The sequence below is a fragment of the Muntiacus reevesi genome, chromosome 11 (assembly GCF_963930625.1).
Source record: "Muntiacus reevesi chromosome 11, mMunRee1.1, whole genome shotgun sequence".
Classification (NCBI taxonomy): Eukaryota; Metazoa; Chordata; class Mammalia; order Artiodactyla; family Cervidae; genus Muntiacus; species Muntiacus reevesi.
This window is the reverse complement of record NC_089259.1, coordinates 69,110,648-69,129,450: the sequence shown is the minus strand read 5'-3', so window position 1 is coordinate 69,129,450 and position 18,803 is coordinate 69,110,648. Positions and strand designations below refer to the sequence as shown.

Below are 18,803 nucleotides of genomic sequence, written 5' to 3'. Positions count from 1 at the left end.
CCTCTCTATTGGAGAGTGTGTAATGGGTTCCTCAGTAGTAACCAGAAGCTGTAGGGCTCTAGGGGCTGAAGATCTTCCCATCACAAGGGTGGTCCCCAGTTTGGTTAGTATATCTCTTCTCAATACGTGAGTAGGACACTCAGGAGCACCAGAAACTGGTGGGAAAATACATGTCCATCCCAGCAACAAAGAAGTGTTCAGGTGAATCTTTTGTAATTGTTTTTCCTGTAGTACACAGAATGGTACAAGTTTAGGAGAAGAAGGCTCTGGAGTAGGAGGTCAGGACAGAGTAGGTAGCTCATGTATCAACCAAGAAATTCTCAGACCTACCTGCCACATCCGGTTTCACCCTTGGCTCCAGCCCTTTGATGGTCATCTGTGACCGGCAGGCTGCTGGATTGGGCCACTTCAATCCTGTTGAACCATTGTGAGGGAAGGCTTGGGGCTTGACCTTGAGGCTCTTGGGTCCTGAGGGCAGAGTGCTACCCAATGTCCCAGTTGATGGCATTTGTAGCAAGCCTTTTTAGGAGACTTGTCATGGTTTGGATACTCTTTGGCCCAATGCCTTGCATGTCTACAGATGAGGTTTCTTCCTCATGCCCTGTCCTTTAAAGACTCGGGATTTGCCATAGGGCTTCCCTGGAGGACAGCCAGCATCTGGGCATGCCTTGCCTGTTTCCTTTTCTCCCTTTCCTGGGCCTTGAACTCCCTCTCCTGTTCTCTGTTATAAAAGGTATTGGTGGTTGTCTGGACCACCATCTGAAGAAGCAACAGGGTCCTGCTGCTGTAGCTGTTGTAACTTTATCCTGATGTCTGATGCACATAGGGACAGGAATTTGTCCTTTAAAATCACCTGTCCCTCATAAGAGTCTAAGTCCAGATTGGTAAACTTTTAGAGGGCCTCTTTTAGCCTTTCTAGAAAGGCAATGGAGTTTTCATTGGGCTCCTGAATTATTGCTGAGACTGGGCACAGTCCCACAAGTAATTGGCTTCCTTCTATTTCCATAGGTGGACTTCCTTATGGGTGAGTCTTTCTGAAGCTTATCCTGTCCACTACTGTTGCAACCTGAGAGCCATGCATCCCTGGGTCAGGGTGAAGATCCCCAGGCAAGCTGAGGCATGACAGCCTCCTGGAGATCAAATCCCCGGGCAGGTCGAGGCAGGTCGGCCTCCTAAGATTTGGGTCCCTGGGCAGTTCAAGGCATGTCGACCTCCTGGGACCCCTGGACCGGCAGATCCTTGAGCAGGCTGAGGCATGACAACCTTTCGAGGACCAGATCCCTAGGCAGGTCAAGGCAGGTTGACCTCCTGGGAACCCCCAGGACTGGCAGATCCCTAAGCAGATTGAGGCATGACAACCTCCCGGAGTCTGGATCCCTAGGCAGGTCGAGACAGGTCGACCTTCTGGGACGGAGTTGGGCATCCCCCAAGGTCTCCAGAGTGACCAGTGCTGGGTAGGACTAAGGGGTTGTAATTTTAACTTATTGCCAGTTTGTTTACCACAGATGGGAATAGATATCATGATGTAAAGCAACCCAAGCCTGTGCCCTGAGCCTGGGAACCTGGTGAAACAACCATAAGGCTTATCCTCTTATTGTTCTGAGAGAATGTAAGTCACTGATTTCCCCCCCTCCCCCCCCCCCCCAGTCCTCAATAAGAACAGTTGAGGGTGTTTCTAATGGTAAACATTTCATTTTCATAGACCCACTTTAGGTAATAGCAGAAGTAATGACAAAGGAGTGGATTATCTGGTCCTGTTAGGGGTATTAACAGTATTTTCATAATAGGCTGGGTTGAGTGATGTTGCCTACAAGGGGGCAGGGTCCTGGTTGTAGGAGTTAGTAAGTGCCTTAAGAACAAACTGATAAGAGGAAACAGACCAGATGTTCCATAAAAGTGGAGTGGAGATTTGATCCAGGGGTATGTTTGTAACGTTAGGAGTAGTGTGGTAAGGGTTTGGGCCCAAACAGCCTGCAGGGCTAACTCCCAAAGTGGCAAACATTATCCCCGGAGGCCCACTTGCCTTTGAAGGGATGTCACCAACAGATGGACTTCTAGCAGGCACTGTGTGCCTGTCACCCGCCCTATCAGGTTTACTGAGAGATGTTGATGTTGCACATGTTGTAGGAAACATGGAAGATGAAGGCCTGAATATCTAGAGGGACTGGCTATTATACTGTATTTCCCTCCCAAGGGCCAGCTATTTTCTGGTTGTCCCTCCAGAAGATTGTAGAGGCAACATTGTGGGTCTGGATGGGGTGCAGGAAAAGAGCACCCCAGGAGTGAAACAGGAGGGAAGGGGGGCAGGGCACAACTTTTGAAAGAATGACATAGCACAAGGGCAAAACATAAACCAATTAAAATCAAATGGGTCCAAGATGACAAGCCAAATTCAACTAAACCTTGATCCCCAATCTGTAAGCTAAATGACACACCCAGAGGTGGCAGGATGGTTCCAAGTCACTGTCAAAAGACAGAGGACTGGGTGGTTCCCCAATGGTTGGGATGACCCTCCCACTCATTAGCATATGAATTCACCCAGCTCGCAAAACCTAGCCACACTGCACCACTTGCTCTCTGTGATGGCCCATACCCTGTGGAGTATGCTTCTCTGAATCCGAGCAAACCCACCTCTTACCTATCTCCATGTCTCTAACAGAATTTTTACAATGAGATATCAGAACCTGAACATCATTAGGTCCTAAAGTCAGGCACCATGAGTTTTTGCCAGGCTCAAGTCCCGAGAGAGAGGAGTTGAAGGACAGTAGGAGAAAGCAGTGGGAAAAACATGCTGAGGAATCCCATTCATAAACTGCTGGAAAATCTGCTAAATACCTGACCAGTGCTTATAGTTTTCATTGGCCTTATCCTTAGGACAAAGAAGATTAAGGACAGAAGGACAGAAGAACCCCCCACTGGCTTGGGTAACAGCTAGGGGACCCAGCAGATAGTGGAGCCTTTGGGACACACTGAGGAGTAGCCCCTGCCTGAGTCCCTCAGTTGCACCCACTGCCGCTCACCTGTTCGTGGAGGGTTAGAGGAAATGAGAAATTGTAAAGGAATTAAGATTTTGTTAGGCATATGTCCTTCCAGCCACAGGAACGAGGACCTCCTACCTTATCTGGAGGTTAATCTGAGACTGAGCCGCATGAGCTTTCTGCTGAATTTGTTTTTCATTGTCCTGGTTTCCAGCACGCTGGGCTTTTGTCACTTCCCCTGCCCTGGGTTTTCTTCATGTTCAGCTTCCACCGTGGAAGATTTCGCCGAGTTGGGCTCCTGCTGTTGTTGGCCTCCTTCTTGTGGGGGCCAAGCTGAGGTGGTTTCAGCCAGGTTAAATCTGAGTCATGGCACCATAGGTGTTGGGGAGTTTGTAATTTCCTCAGTTCTGTCTCATCACAACAAAAATTTGAGGCGACGAACAGACCAGCGTTACACTCTCGGATGGACCAGTGTTAAAGCCCTCAGACAGACCAGTGTTACAGCTCAGTGCTATAGCCCAGTTTTATTTAGAAAGTAAAGGAAAACACATCCTTGAGGCATGAGGACATGCTGACCCAAACGACTCAAAGAGAAGAGAGGCCCCCCGCCCAATTTTGGCTCCTCTTTTTATATGTTTCTTCTCCTACACCTGGGCCTGCCCTATGTAAATTGGGCTATCCAGAAGTGCTGTTTGTTTTACTTGATGTCCTCACTCCAGTCCTTGGACCTTCCTTTGTTCTATTTTTGCGGGCTCTTCCCTTCCTTATCTTTGAGCCACTGCCTTTCTGGACTCCTTTTTCTTATTCAAACTACCTAACAACTTCATGGTTAATAGATTGGGTAAAAGGGGATATAGTGACAGATTTTATTTTCCTGGGCAGCAAAATCACTTGTGGCCCCTCACCCACAACATGCGTTTTGAGATAACATTGGCACAAGGTGTTTTCCTGGGCCATAAAGTGATTTACTGAATCTTGAAAAAAGGCAGGTTTCCAAGCAAAGACATACTCTCATTAACAAAGCTTAAGAGAACATTTGGATGAGTAAAACATACTGGTTTTTCAAGTCTGTTCTGAGTCTTAGGCAGAACTGACCTGAAGACAGAGTCTAGGGTAAATACATAGTTCATTATCATAGCTTAAGGAAAACATTTCCATAAAAGCAATGCATTGGTTAGCTCAAGGTTTGAGAAAAGTTAAGTTCAGGTGGAACCAGGTGTCATTGTGGCAACACAGAATTTTAAAGACATCTTTTAATTTTGTATAGAAAAGGAAAAAAATCTGACACTTGTAGTTTGTTTCCTCCTACCCATTAAGAGAGAGAAAAAATGTCTGACACTTGCAATGTATTTCCTCCATTTGGAGACCCCTGGCCTTCCTGCCGGTTATCCTGTCATGTTTACCTTTAATTTCTCTTATGATATGCTTTTGAATCCTAAGAAATCTTTATGTATCTTTAAAAGTATGAAGATATTTTCCTATTGTTCTAGCTTTTTTAGAAACTGATGCGTTTTGCATTAATTTTTGTATACTAAAATGTAGTTAAGTTGTTGAGGTTTATTTTTCCTAGTTATTATAGCCAAGTTTGTTAAAGACTTTTTTTTTTCCACTTATTTTTATTAGTTGGAGGCTAATAACTTTACAATATTGTAGGGGTTTTTGCCATACATTGACATGAATCAGCCATGGATTTACATGTGTTCCCCATCCCGATCCCCCCTCCCGCCTCCCTCCCCATCCCATCCCTCTGAGTCAGCCCAGTGCACCAGCCCCGAGCACTTGTCTCATGCATCCAACCTGGGCTGGTGATCTGTTTCACACTTGATAATATGCATGTTTCGATGCTGTTCTCTCAGATCATCCCACTCTCGCCTTCTCCCATAGAGTCCAAAAGTCTGTTCTATACATCTGTGTCTCTTTTTCTGTCTTGCATATAGGGTTATTGTTACCATCTTTCTAAATTCCATATACATGAGTTAGTATATTGTATTGGTGTTTCTCTTTCTGGCTTACTTCACTCTATATAATGGGCTCCAGTTTCATCCATCTCATTAGAACTGATTCAAATGTATTCTTTTTAATGGCTGAGTAATATTCCATTGTGTATATGTACCACAGCTTTCTTATCCATTTGTCTGCTGATGGGCATCTAGGTTGCTTCCATGTCCTGGCTATTATAAACAGTGCTGCGATGAACATTGGGGTACACATGTCTCTTTCAGTTCTGGTTTATTTATTTAGATGCCAGTGTGGTTTGTCAATAAAGCAGAAGTAATGTTTTTCTGGAATTCTCTTGCTTTTTCTATGATCCAACTGATGTTGGGAATTTGATCTCTGGTTCCTCTGCCTTTTTGAACTGCAGCTTGAAATCTGGAAGTTCTCAGTTCACATACTATTGAAGCCTAGCTTGGAGAAGTTTGAGCATTACTTTGCTAGTGTGTGAGATGAGTGCAATTGTGCAGGATTGGAATGATAACTGACCTTTCCCAGTCCTGTGGCCACTGCTGAGTTTTCCAAATTTGCTGGCATATTGAGTACAGCACTTTCACAGCATCATCTTTTAGGACTTGAAATAGCTCAGCTGGAATTCCATCACCTTCACTAGCTTTGTTCCTAGTGATACTTCCTACGGCCCACTTGACTTCACATTCCAGGATGTCTGACTCTAGGTGAGTGATCACACCATCATGGTTATCTGGGTTACCTGCCTCCTGAGAAATGTATATACAGGTCTAGAAGAAACAGGTAGAACTGAACATGAAAAAACAGACTGGTTCCAAATTGGGAAAGGAATACAACAAGGCTGTATACTGTCACCCTACTTATTTAACTTATATACAGAGTACATCACGTGAAATGCTGGACTGGATGAAGTAGAACCTGGAGTCAAGATTGCCAGGATATCAATGACCTCAGATAAGCAGATGACACCACCCTTATGGCAGAAAGCAAATAGGAACTAAAGAGCCTCTTGATGAAAGTGAAAGAGGAGAGTGAAAAAGTTGGCTTAAAACTCAAAGGTCAAAAAACAAAGGTCATGGCATCTAGTCCCATCACTGCATGGCAAATAGATGGCGAAACAATGGGAACAGTGACAGACTTTATCTTCTTATGCTCTAAAATCATTGCAGATTGTGACTGTAGCCATGAAATTAAAAGAAGCTTGCTCCTTGGAAGAAAAGCTATGATCAGCCTAGACAGCATAATAAAAAGGAGAGACATTATTACTTTGGTGACAGAGTTTCATCTAGTCAAAGTTATTATGGTTTCTCTAGTCATCATGCTTGGATGTGAAAGTTGGACCATAAAGAAGGCTGAACACTGAAGAACTGATACTTTTGAACTGTGATTTTGGAGAAGACTCTTGAGAGTCCCTTGGACTGCAAGATCAAACCAGCCGATCCTAAAGGCAATCAGTACTGAATATTCATTGGAAGGACTGATGCTGAAAGCTGAAACTCCAATACTTAGGCCACCTGATGTGAAGAACTGACTCACTGGAAAAGACCCTAATGCTGGGGAAGAATGAAGGCAGAAGGAGAAGGGGACAACAGAGGATGAGATGGTTGGATGGCATCACTCATTCGATGGACATGAGTTTGAGCAAGTTTCGGGAGTTGGTGATTTACAGGGAAACCTGATGTTCTGCAGTCCATGTGATTGCAAAGAGTCAGGCATGACTGAGTCATTGAACTGACTGGTTTGTCAGAAATTGTTTCACAGGACAGCATCCTTTCTGAAGAGGGGAGATGGTGTGATGACTACCTTAGTCATCCTGACATCTTAACCAGGCTGTTTGCCTGTGCCAAGAGGCTGAATTGGAGTGTACACAGTTGAATTTCCTAAGATTCACTAGTGTACAAAATCTAGCTTTTATCCTTCCATTGATATCAATAAACCAGTTCATGGTGCATGGAATAGAAAAAGTCAATTTGATCTTCTCTTTGGACTGAATTGAATAATTTAGTTTAGTTTAGTTATTCAGAGCTTGTACACTTTTTCCCTTATTTTCCCATAAATATTCACAGTAAGTCTTCTCATAGAAGAAGCAAAATTGAAACAGAAAGAGAATATGGAATAAGAAAATAAACATCTCTAAAAACCTTGGCTTGCTGCCATATCCCTAAGGTTATCAATTTTTTGAAGACCTAGAATTGTGAAGAAAATACAGAGAGGACAAAAACTGTAATAAATGAGATTTGTTGATCATTATCTCTAGAAGTATTTCCTCAAACAAAACAGACCTTAGATTCAATTGTTCTGTGGCTTGAGAAAAGCCACAGTCACTTTGATACATGTGACATCATCACCACGACTAAGAAAAGTATCACCTTCTCTGATGTATCCTTGAATAGTAGAAAGCTGTTCCAGGGGTTAGAATGAGTGTCCTCTTAGGGTCAATTTCATGAGGTTCTTAAGGTTTTTTAAGTCCTTAAATCTGCAATACACCATTCCCTCCTCCCCTGGCTGCTGTAACGCAGAGCATATGGAAATGTGAAAATAATGGGCTTAGAGTTTATATTTGTTATGGATAAACTGGTAAGCACTTTATTTAATTCCCACCAATATCATTTTATTTTGGGGGGGCTCCAAAATCACTGCAGATGGTGACTATAGCCATGAAATTAAAAGACACTTACTCCTTGGAAGAAAAGTTATGACCAACCTAGACAGCATATTAAAAAGCAGAGACATTACTTTGCCAACAAAGGTCTGTCTAGTCAAAGCTATGATTTTTCCAGTATTCATATATGAATGTGAGAGTTGGACTATAAAGAAAGCTGATCACTGAACAATTGATGCTTTTGAACTGTGGTGTTAGAGAAGACTCTTGAGAGTCCCTTGGACTGCAAGGAGATCCAACCAGTCCATCCTAAAGGAAGTCAGTCCTGAATATTCATTGGAAGGACTGATGTTGAAGCTGAAACACCAATAGTTTGGCCACCTAATGCAAATAACTGACTCATTTAAAAATACCCTGATGCTGGGAAAGAGTGAAGGCAGGAGGAGAAGGGGATGACAGAGGATGAGATGGCTGGATGGCATCACCAACTTGATGGACATGAGTTTGAGTAAACTCCAGGAGTTGGTGATGGACAGGGAGGCCTGGCATGTTGAAGTGCATTGGGTCGCAAATAGTTGGACATGACTGAGAGACTGAACTGAACTGAACCATCCTTTTATAACATTGATATATCCCAGCTTTACTGAGATTAAAAGTAGGTGTAGGGTCTTACCATCCCTGTTAATTTTCAGGAGGGTGTACGCTAAACCCTCTTTAAAATTAAGTCTCAGATACCTCAATACCTGGCTAATGGAATTTCTCCTCCAAGTGTATCTTCTCTGCAAACTGAAGAATTGTTCTGCCTTGTGAAAAATCACCATGTACTTTCAGGTGAAAGACTTTATCCTAGAATTTTTGCATTTATTCATATGAACATAGACTTTGGATAGAATTCTCAAATGGTGTGCTCCAAATAGGTTATAAGTATATCAAAACAATGATTCCACTTATTTCTCAGGACATTAGGACTTGGGTCACTTGCTTCTGTGTCAACATGCTTCTTGCTGTTTACACACCATTGTCTCTGTTCCATAGTGAGACAGAGGTACAGAAGCACTGGCCGTGGTGAGGTGGGCCATCAGATGGGTCTGAAATCCAGTCAGATGGGTGGAGTTGTGTGTGTAGCTTGGATTAGGCTCCTTGGAATTCCTAAGAATGTGGAAGGAAGAGATGAGATTGGCTTCAAGGAAGGGATGTTTATTGCACCCAAGAATCTTCTATTTTCTTCTTTAGAGTGTTGACTTCTTGCTCAGATCCTATTTTTGCTTTCTACCAACTTTTTAAAAAGAGTTTGAGAGAGCTGGCTATAAGTAAAATATTCCTAAATGTATATACATAGATACTTATAAATGTATAATATAATAAAATAGGTTTTATGTATAAACCTATACAATGTGTACATATATATGTTTATATAATATTTAATCCATTATAAGACTGGCTACAGTATGATCTTCATGTAGAAAGAAAACTCTTAGAGAAAGTCAAATTGTATTGCTTCAGAATTTAGGGGCATGAAATCTGAAGGACGGAACCTAACTGGGGATCTTTTGAGAGCAATAGTTACTGGTCTTTAATGGGCACCCAAGGAAAAAGCATCGGCATAACTGCCTTCATTTTGATCTCACGTCTGCTTCCCAGGTTGTCTGCCAGGCCAGATTAGTCATTAAAGGCCCTTAACTGTGTAGAAACAGATGATTGAAACTGGTGAATATTGTCTAAATTGAATATTGTCTAATATTGAGTATTGTCTAAAGAAGAAAATAGAAGATTCTTGGGTGCAATAAACATCCCTTCCTTGAAACCAATCTCATCTCTTCCTTCCACATTCCTAGGAATTCCAAGGAGCCTAATCCAGTCAAATGATATGAATCTGCTAGTAAAACAAAGAAACAAAAACTATAATTTGAATTTTTTTTCCTGATTGATATTTTAACAGGTTTTTTCTCTAACAATTAATGATGACACCCCTAGTGACTTTTAAGACCAGATATGGAAGCAGTGAGCAGGACCCTCTTCATGAGCACAAAGGGTATAACAGGGTGGGATGCACAGTTAATCCAGTAACTATAACATTGTTCATCTGTAGGTCTAATAGGAGCGAGGTCAGACAGCTCTGTTTTTCTCCGTTTATGATTGGCATTTGTTCCTGCAGGATTCCATTCCTCTTCACCCTGAGTTTTATATTGATACCATGGCACAGATGAGAGAAACAGGAAAAGCACATGGATCTCCATCCAGATAATGCAGTTTGCTTCACAAGGGCTCCTGGCTACAGAGTAACATTTCTGGGAGTTTCTTCCTCTTTCCAGGCTCCTCTTCCTGCAACTGTGGCTCTTGGATTTCCTGAGTACAAACCATTCCTATCTTTCTCCATGACCTGCGGTTCTTCCTGGAAAAACTTAGGGCAGCCACTTGCCCTCCAAGCTTCATGTTTCTTATCTATAAATGGAAATGATAGTTCTTACTTTTCTCATTCACAAGACAGTTGTGAAGATCCTCTGAAAAACTGATCTGGAAGAGCTGTGCAATGATAACCCGAATCTCTGTGATACAGGCACTACCCCACTAACCCATTCCATAGAGGTGTGCTGGGGACAGTCCTGAGTGACAAGGAGGGGGAGACCCTGGGATGCAGGTGCTGCTGCTGAGAGGACTCAGAAAAACCAGTGCTAACTCAGACAAGCATCTAAACCTCTCCTCCTGCCTCCTTTTTGGTCAAAATTTATATGAAGTATGATTACTACTTGCAAATTATTCATGCCACTCTCTGTTAAACCAGCCTGTGAAATTCATTTATCAATCTCTTCTTTGATTTCTCAAAAAGGTGTTCGTATATTCTTCCCTGTGTTTCCTCTGTCCTCTCTGCCTTTGCAGATTGTCATGGATTTGTCTCTACCTGAGATCACAAACTTCAGAAGCCTTGACCCAGACCATGTGAATCTCCATGTCCCCAGTACCGACCCCACTTCCATAGCAGGCAGACACTAAGTGTTGATTGCATTCCTGTTGCCTGAAGTTGTCCACCATGATATCATACTTTTCCTTATAAGGATGGATATTTAAAGCAGCAGCATGTAATATTTGGTTTCTATTCTTTCTGCCATAATTTTAGATCAAGGTAATTTCTGAAGATAAAATCACATTATGGGATGAGATGATTAAATGAATATTCACAGAATTCTTGGCATAATGCTTTATATGCAGTAAACATCTGATAAATGGTATCTGCTGGTGTTATAATCATTAGACTTTGAAATGAACATTTTACATACTTAGCATAATGGTGGAAAGTTGGATGTATGTTGGGGACAAGCTTAAATGTGTCATATCATCTCATGACATGGGCTCTCCAGGTTTGCAACTTAGCCTTTGGAGTCATGATCAAGTTGTTTTTCTTCTCCATGTACCTCAGTGTCTCCATCTGTAAAATGAGATAATATTGTTACTACATAGGGCTATTGTGAGGATTAATGAGTTAATACACAAGAAGTGTTGAATGTGCGGCCCTGTACACAGTCAGTACTCAGTAAATGTTAACTATGGATAGAAAACCAAAACACAGAATTCCTACTTCCAAAGATCAATATTTGAATTTTTTCCTACTTTTCTGGACACTGAATTTATAATCAATTTATAATCACTTCTGTATCCTGATATGTATAGCTGAGACTTCTGGATTCCTCATCTGTGATACCTGCTTGCTCATCTCTAGTAACACCTACTGACTCCTGATAGTTTGGTATTCAAGTCTTTTTCGCTGGGAGTTTCAAATATTCTCTCACCTGTTAAAAGTAGTAATGCCTGCCTCATAGGGCTACTGAGTGTACCAAAGGAGCTAATACCTGAAAAGTTCTCTTCATAGTGTTTAACACATGCAGTAAATACCACGAGGACCATGTATTATTTTATTTTTTTGGATGGGAACACATTCCCTATTATTCCAACACATCTTTTATGAAAAGAGTTTAATCCTAACAAAACATTAAAGCTTATCTTTGAAAAAAATCCTTGACAAAGATGCCTCTGTATCTATTTTCACTATTTCAGACATTTCTACTTGTGATTGGTATAATAGGCGTGATGGTGGCAGTGAGTCCTTGGATTGCAATACCCGTGATTCCCCTTGGTATTGCTTTCTTTTTTCTCCAGCGGTATTTCTCAGAGACTTCACTAGATGTTAAGCGCCTGGAATGTGCAAGTGAGTACGGGACTCTCGGGTTGGTTTGGCAAAGTAGGCTGGCTTTCCTTTATGGCATTTCAGTAACCAGACCCCTGAAATCCTGCAGACTGTCTTCTGGAATTTCTCACTAAGTTAATGATAGGTAATTGAATATTATGGGCCCTGTTCAGTGTGGCCCTTAAGGTGGAAAGTCGGCTGTAGCTTTGCATTTCAGCACACAGAGGTGAGTTTGCCTTTCCACATCCTGATTCCAGGGAACTGTTTACCTCCTGCTTCTTAGACATCCCATTTCCACTGCTTTTCTGGGTGGACTCCTGGGAAGAGTATTTTTTGCAGGCACCTGGGGGGTCATCACTGGCTTTCAAATAGAGCTGCATCCTAACCATCAGAGACAGTCTAGCATCTCTCCATTTCACAGACAGGAAGGCTGAGGCACCACGTATCGACTAGTTCAAGGGCAGCTTCCCAGTTGGTACTAGTGGTAAAGAACCTACATGTCAATGCAGGAGACATAAAGAGATACAGGTTCAATCCCTGGGTCAGAGAGATCTCCTGGAGAAGGAAATGGCAACCCACTCCAGTATTCTTGCCTGGAGAATCCTATGGACAGAGGAGCCTGGTGGGCTACAGTCCATGAGGTTGCACAGAGTCAGACACAACTGAGCGATTTCACAGCAGCAGCAGCAGGTGAATTTGAGCACCATGAGGATAGGGACCATTTATGTCTTGTTCATGACATACTTTCTAACAGAGCAGCCACTCCATAAATACTTTTCTTAAAAATAAAATATTTTATTACTCTGGAATGTATGTACAAGGAAAATAGGGGATTTTTCTTACCCCAGAGTTACTAGATATGACACGGAAAGGGAAAAATTAGGAAAAGGAAAGGAGGTATCAGGAAATACACTCATATACCAGAAATGATACATTTGAAAAATTCACTTTTTCACATACCTAAAAGATGGCAAGTAAGTTGCAGTTGTTAAATGTTTGGAAAAGCTAAGTGCTGTTTTTTTCAGGTTTACCCTTTATCATCAGTATTATTTGGGGTGAACATGCTGTTTGTGTTCTACCATCCCCAAGGCTATTCATATAAATGATGCTGAAAAGAATCCCCTTAGAAGGACACAGGATGGGATCTGTTCAGTAGGTATGTAGTCTATTATTCCATCTACCTTTGTAGCTTTAGAATGATGGGGAACACATTTTATGATTGATCCTTCTGTTCTACAGATATTCACGGAGGATAGATTCATTCAGAGCTTATCTCATTAATGCACAAGCATATTTCATTAATAATAAAAAATGATAAGAAATCATAAGGAAAGTAGAATTGTTAAATGTATTTTTTAAAAGTATACCTTTTGGCAAGAGCCAAAAAGGAAGGAAGACGTTTGTATTGATATCACAAACCTTAACCATGGATAGTTATTAGTGAACTTTCCAGAAATCAAGCCAAGAAGAGAAGTATATTGAGTTTCATGATTCTTAGTATCTAGTAGATACTGAGTGGAAAAAAAAATCTAAGTTTATCAAAACAAAGGAGATTTTTATTGTGGTATTTGCATGTTTTGTTTTTAATAATAAACTCTTAAGAGGCATTTATCCTAAGTATTTGCCTAATAGAGAGTGGTTGTTGGTTTCATAAATACTATAGAAAAATTTTTGGTCATCAGGAGAATCAGCTAAACTTCCATGAGGTCTGGTCTTAAGAGGTATTTGAATGGGATGCAGAGCAGTAGAGGCCAGGTTGTGTGACGTCCTGCTGATGTGACTTGGTAGGATGATAGGACGCGGGGAGGCAGAAAAAGGAAGTGAAGAGCTCCATCCAGTCTTCTGTAGACAAGGCCTCACATGTTTTATGATTTGAGGCTGCTCATGAAATGGAGTTGGGCTTCCCAGGTGCACTAGTGATAAAGAATCCTTCTGAAATGTAGGAGATGCAAGAGACACAGGTTCAGTGCCTCGGTCAGGAAGATCCCCTGGAGTAGGAAGTGTCAGCCCACTCTGGTAATCTTGCCTGGAAAGCTCTATGGACAGAGGAGCTAGATGGGCTACAGTCCATGGGGTCACAAAGAGTCAGACACAACTGACCACCATGAAATGGAGCCATTCAGCAGTCTTGTTGCAAGGCAGGTCTCTGGTACATTCAAAGAGGAGTTGTTCCAGAAGGAACGTGTGACTGAGATTTATGCCTGGGGAAAGGGCCACTTCCCATCCAGAAGGAAGTAGAGAGATGGGTACTTCCTAAGGCTTTTTAAAGAGGAAGTACTGGATTTTAAAAATGTTTTTAGAAACCATTCCCAAGAAAGAGAAATGCAGAAAGGTTGTTAGAGGAGGCATTACAAATAGCTGAGAAAAGAAGAGAAGCTAAAGGCAAAGGAGCAAAGGAAAGATATACCCATCTAAATGCAGAATTCCAAAGAATAGCAAGGAGAGCTAACAAGGAGAAAGCCTTCCACAGTGATCAGTGCTAAGAAATAGAAGAAAACAATAGGATGGGAGAGACTAGAGAGCTCTTGAAGAAAATTAGAGATACCAAGGGAACGTTTCATGCAAAGATGAGCACAATAAAGGACAGAAATGGTATGGACCTGACAAAAGCAGAAGATATTAAGAAGAGGTGGCAAGAATACCCAGAAGAACTGTACAAAAAAGAACTTCATGACCCAGATAACCATGGTGGTGTGATCACTCACCTAGAACCAGACATGCTAGAAAGAAAACTAGTGAAGGTGATGGTATTCCAGTTGAGCTATTTAAAATTCTAAAAGATCATGCTGTGAAAGTGCTACACTCAATATGCCAACAAATTTGGAAAACTCAGCAGTGGCCACAGGACTGGAAATGGTCAGTTTTCATTCCAGTCCCAAAGGAAGGCAATGCCAAAGATTGTTCAAACTACCACACAATTGCACTCATCTTACACACTAGCAAACTCATCCTCAAAATTCTCTAAGCCAGATTTCAATAATACATGAACCGTGAACTTCCAGATGTTCAAGCTGGATTTAAAAAAGGCAGAAGAGTTCAGTTCAGTCGCTCAGTTGTGTCTGCCTCTTTGCGACCCCATGAATCTCAGCACGCCAGACCTCCGTGTCCACCACCAACTCCTGGAGTCTACTCAAATTTATGTCCATCGAGTCGGTGATGCCATCCAGCCATCTCATCCTCTGTTGTCCCCTTCTCCTCCTGTCCCCAATCCCTCCTAGCATCAGGTCTTTTCCAATGAGTCAACTCTTCTCATGAGGTGGCCAAAGTATTGGAGTTTCATCTTCAGCATCAGTCCTTCCAATGAATACCCAGGACTGATCTTGTTTAGGAAAAGGCAGAGGAACCAGAGATCAAATTTCCAACATCGGTGGATCATCGAAAAAGCAAGAAAGTTCCAGAAAAACATCTGCTTCTGCTTTATTGACTATGCCAAAGCCTTTGACCATGTGGATCACAACAAACTGTGGAAAATTCTTAAAGAGATCGGAATACCAGATCACCTGACCTGCCTCTTGAGAAACCTGTATGCAGGTCAGGAAGCAACACTTAGAACTGGACTTGGAACAATAGATTGGTTCCAAATTGGGAAAGGAGTACATCAAGGCTGTATATTGTCACCCTGCTTGTTAAACATCTCCAGAGTACATCATGTGAAATGCCAGGCTGGGTGAAGCACACGCTGGAATCAAGATTGCCAGGAGAAATATCAATAACCTCAGATATGCAGATGACACCACCCTTATGGCAGAAAGTGAAGAGGATCTAAAGACAGCCTCTTGATGAAAGTGGAAGAGAAGAGTGAAAAAGTTGGCTTAAAACTCAACATTGAAAATACAAAGATCATGGCATCTGGTCCCATTACTTCCTGGCAAGCAGATGCGGAGACAGTGGAAACAGTGACAGACTTTATTTCCTTTGGCTCCAAAATCACTGCAGATGGTGACTGCAGCCATGAAATTAAATGATGCTTGCTTCTTGGAAGAAAAGCTTTGACAAACCTAGACAGCATATTACAAAGCAGAGACATTATATTGTTGACAGAGGTCTGTCTAGTTAAAACTAAGGTTTTTCCAGCAGTCATGTATGTATGTGAGAGTTGGACTATAAAGAAAGCTGAGCACTGAAAAATTGATGCTTTTGAACTGTGGTGTTGGAGAAGACTCTTGAGAGTCTCTTGGACTGCAAGCAGATCCAACCAGTCCATCCTAAAGGAAATCAAACCTGAATATTCATTGGAAGAACTGATGCTGAAGCTGAAACTCCAATACTTTGGCCACCTGATGCGAAGAACTGATTCATTGGAACAAACCCTGATACTGGAAAAGATTGAAGACAGGAAGAGAACAGTACGACAGAGGATGAGTGGGTTGGATGGCATCACCGACTCAATGTACATGAGTTTGAGCAAGCTCCAGGTGTTGGTGATGAACAGGGAAGCCTGGAGTCCTGCAGTCCATGGGGTTGCAAAGGATTGGACATGACTGAGCAGCTGAACTGAACTGACTGGGTTATATCAGTATTTGATCTGGAGAGTCTGAGAACTTTGGCCCCGTCCCTGTGGAATATTGGGATTTTCTTTTTGCACTTTAGTATGCTGTAAGAACATTAGACAGCAAATTATTCAGTCCAGATAACCCCCCCCCCACACACACACACACCCCGTATAAGCAAATGTGGTGACCAGTTGATTAGAACTGTTTACGCTCGCTCTCTAGGTGGTGAGTCTGTGTCATAAATAATACCACTGTTTTCTTGAAATGTAACTGATGGTATGTCTGAAGGTCACTGCTGAAGGTACCAGTAAAAACAGGGACACTCGACTCCTGTATTCAGAAGGCTTAATCTTGCTTCATCCTTGTGCTCTGAAGGACTACTGACGTCCTGAGGTTTAGTTTCAGATCCTATTGCCAAGCTGCCTCTGGACGCTTAGGCTGACCTTTTTATTCACCTTATTGACAAATATGTAGCTGCTTTTAGTGGGTTTATAGGGTACATTTTTGCAAAAGTGAGCATAAGAGCAGTCACAGAACAGTGCATAAAATCTGGATGGCATTTGATTGTCTTTCTCTAGCCAATTCTTTTTGTTTATTTTTAAAACTTTTAATTTTGTATTGGGGTAGAACTGATAGTCAAATAACAAGCAATGTTGTGATGGTTTCAGGTGAACAGTGAAGAGACTCAGCCTTACTTATATTTATATCCATTCTCCCCCAAACTCCCCTCCCATCCAGCCTGTCACATAACATTCCATGTGCTGTACAAAATAGGTCCTTGTTGGTTATTTGTTTTAAATAAAACAGTATGTACATGTCTATCCCAAACTCCCTAACTATCCCTTCCTCCCATCCTTCCCCCCAGGAACCGAAAGTTCATTGTCTCAGTCTGTGAGTCTCTTTCTGTTTGTAAGTAAGTTCATTTATTTCAGTTTTTTTAGATTCCACATATAAGGGATGTCATATGATATTTCTTCTTCTCTGACATACTTAATTCAGTAAGTAATGACACTCTCGGTCTATCCATGTGGCTGAAAATGACATTATTTCATTCTTTTTAATGGTCTAAACAACTCTTTGCATTTAGCAGTGCCTGAATGATGAAGTCATATCCAAATTCTGTCTGAAAGGCTTCTGTGATCAACTAGCAATGTCTGCAACAGGCATTGCTGGCAGTCGGCTAGCATGTTTGTCATGTGTATTCAGACTATGGATCCTCGCCTCTGCTGTTTTAAGTGTTCTCATACCAGATTCCCATGGACTTTATTCAACCTCAGGCAGATACAGAAACATTCGTCAGGTTCCCTGAACGGACCTCAGGACCATTCAAAGACCCCTCCTCTGTCACATCCTGTGGGCACAAGGGCGGTGCAGTACCGGGTGCTCCGTGACCCGCACAGAGGCCCCCGGCGCAGGTGCGGGGAGAGTCCCCGGATGGGGAGACGGCAGACTGTCCGCCCCTTACTCGTCTCACCCTTTCCTGGGTCTGGCTCTGGTCCAGGGTGGGGGATGTACCGACTCTATCCCAACCTTAGGTTACCCATCTGAGGTGGAGATAGCACACAGGGAGCTCAGCAAAATTCAGGGTGGTGAGGACCCTAATGAGGAATTAAATTTTGAAATGCTACTGACTCAAAAATTACTAGTAGTTAGTCATGGAAAAGAATGAAATGTTGCCACTTGCAGCAACATGGATGGACATAGAGGGATATTATTCTTGGTAAAGAAAGTAAGAAAAATACTATATGGTATCTCTTCCATATAGAATCTAAAGAATAATATAAATGAATATATATACAAGACAGAAATAGACTCAGAGACAGAAAGCAAACTTACAGTTGCCATAGGGCAAAGAGAGGAAAGCAGTGACGGATTAGGAATATGGAATCAACAAGTACACACTGCTGTGCACCAAACAGTTAAGGAGCATGAATGTACTGTACATCGCAGGGGATTTTACTCAATATCTTGTAATAGCCTATCTAGAGACAGTTCTAGCCTCACTTGTGCTCATATTTAGTCGCTCAGTCATGGCTAACTCTTTCAACCCTATGGACCGTAGCCCACCAGACTCCACTGTCCATGGGATTCTCTAGGCAAGAATAGTGAAGTGGGTTGCCACTTCCTCCTCCAGAGGATCTTCTCGACCCAAGGATCAAACCCACATTTCCTATGTCTGCTACATTTCAGATGAGTTCTTCAACTTCTGAGTCATCCTATAATGGATTGTAATCAGAAAAAAATAACTGCATCACTATGCTGTATACTTGAAACATATCATAATTCAACCATACATATATATGTATATATATATAAATAGATAGATATTTTTTTTAATTTGGAGGGGTGTATACTGAGGAGGACCTTGATGAATGAGCTAGTAAAGAATTTCTTTATCTAAATTTAGCTGTGATTTGAATGTGGTTTAAAAAAAAAAAGAATTCAAAGAGAATCTTTCATTTCCAGGTTGTTAAAGTGAAGGTTGGTGTGAGCAGGAATTTGAGGGTCATGTGGAGGATCCTCTCTGAAGGGGCTTCATCCTTCCTCCCCCAGGCAGCCCTCCAGGAAGCCCCGGGTGTGCCCTTTGG

At 42.0% G+C, this 18,803-nt stretch overlaps 1 protein-coding gene across 2 annotated transcripts in view; it reads left to right on the top strand.

The window, feature by feature from the left end:
* The window catches only part of LOC136144514 (ATP-binding cassette sub-family C member 4-like), a 195,078-nt gene that overhangs the window by 94,999 nt on the left and 81,276 nt on the right, over positions 1-18,803 (top strand). For both annotated transcript variants that reach the window (XM_065902420.1, XM_065902419.1), the window contains exon 21: positions 11,593-11,743. In XM_065902420.1, the coding sequence (XP_065758492.1) occupies positions 11,593-11,743 (151 nt within the window). The remainder of the gene's footprint in view (positions 1-11,592; positions 11,744-18,803) is intronic.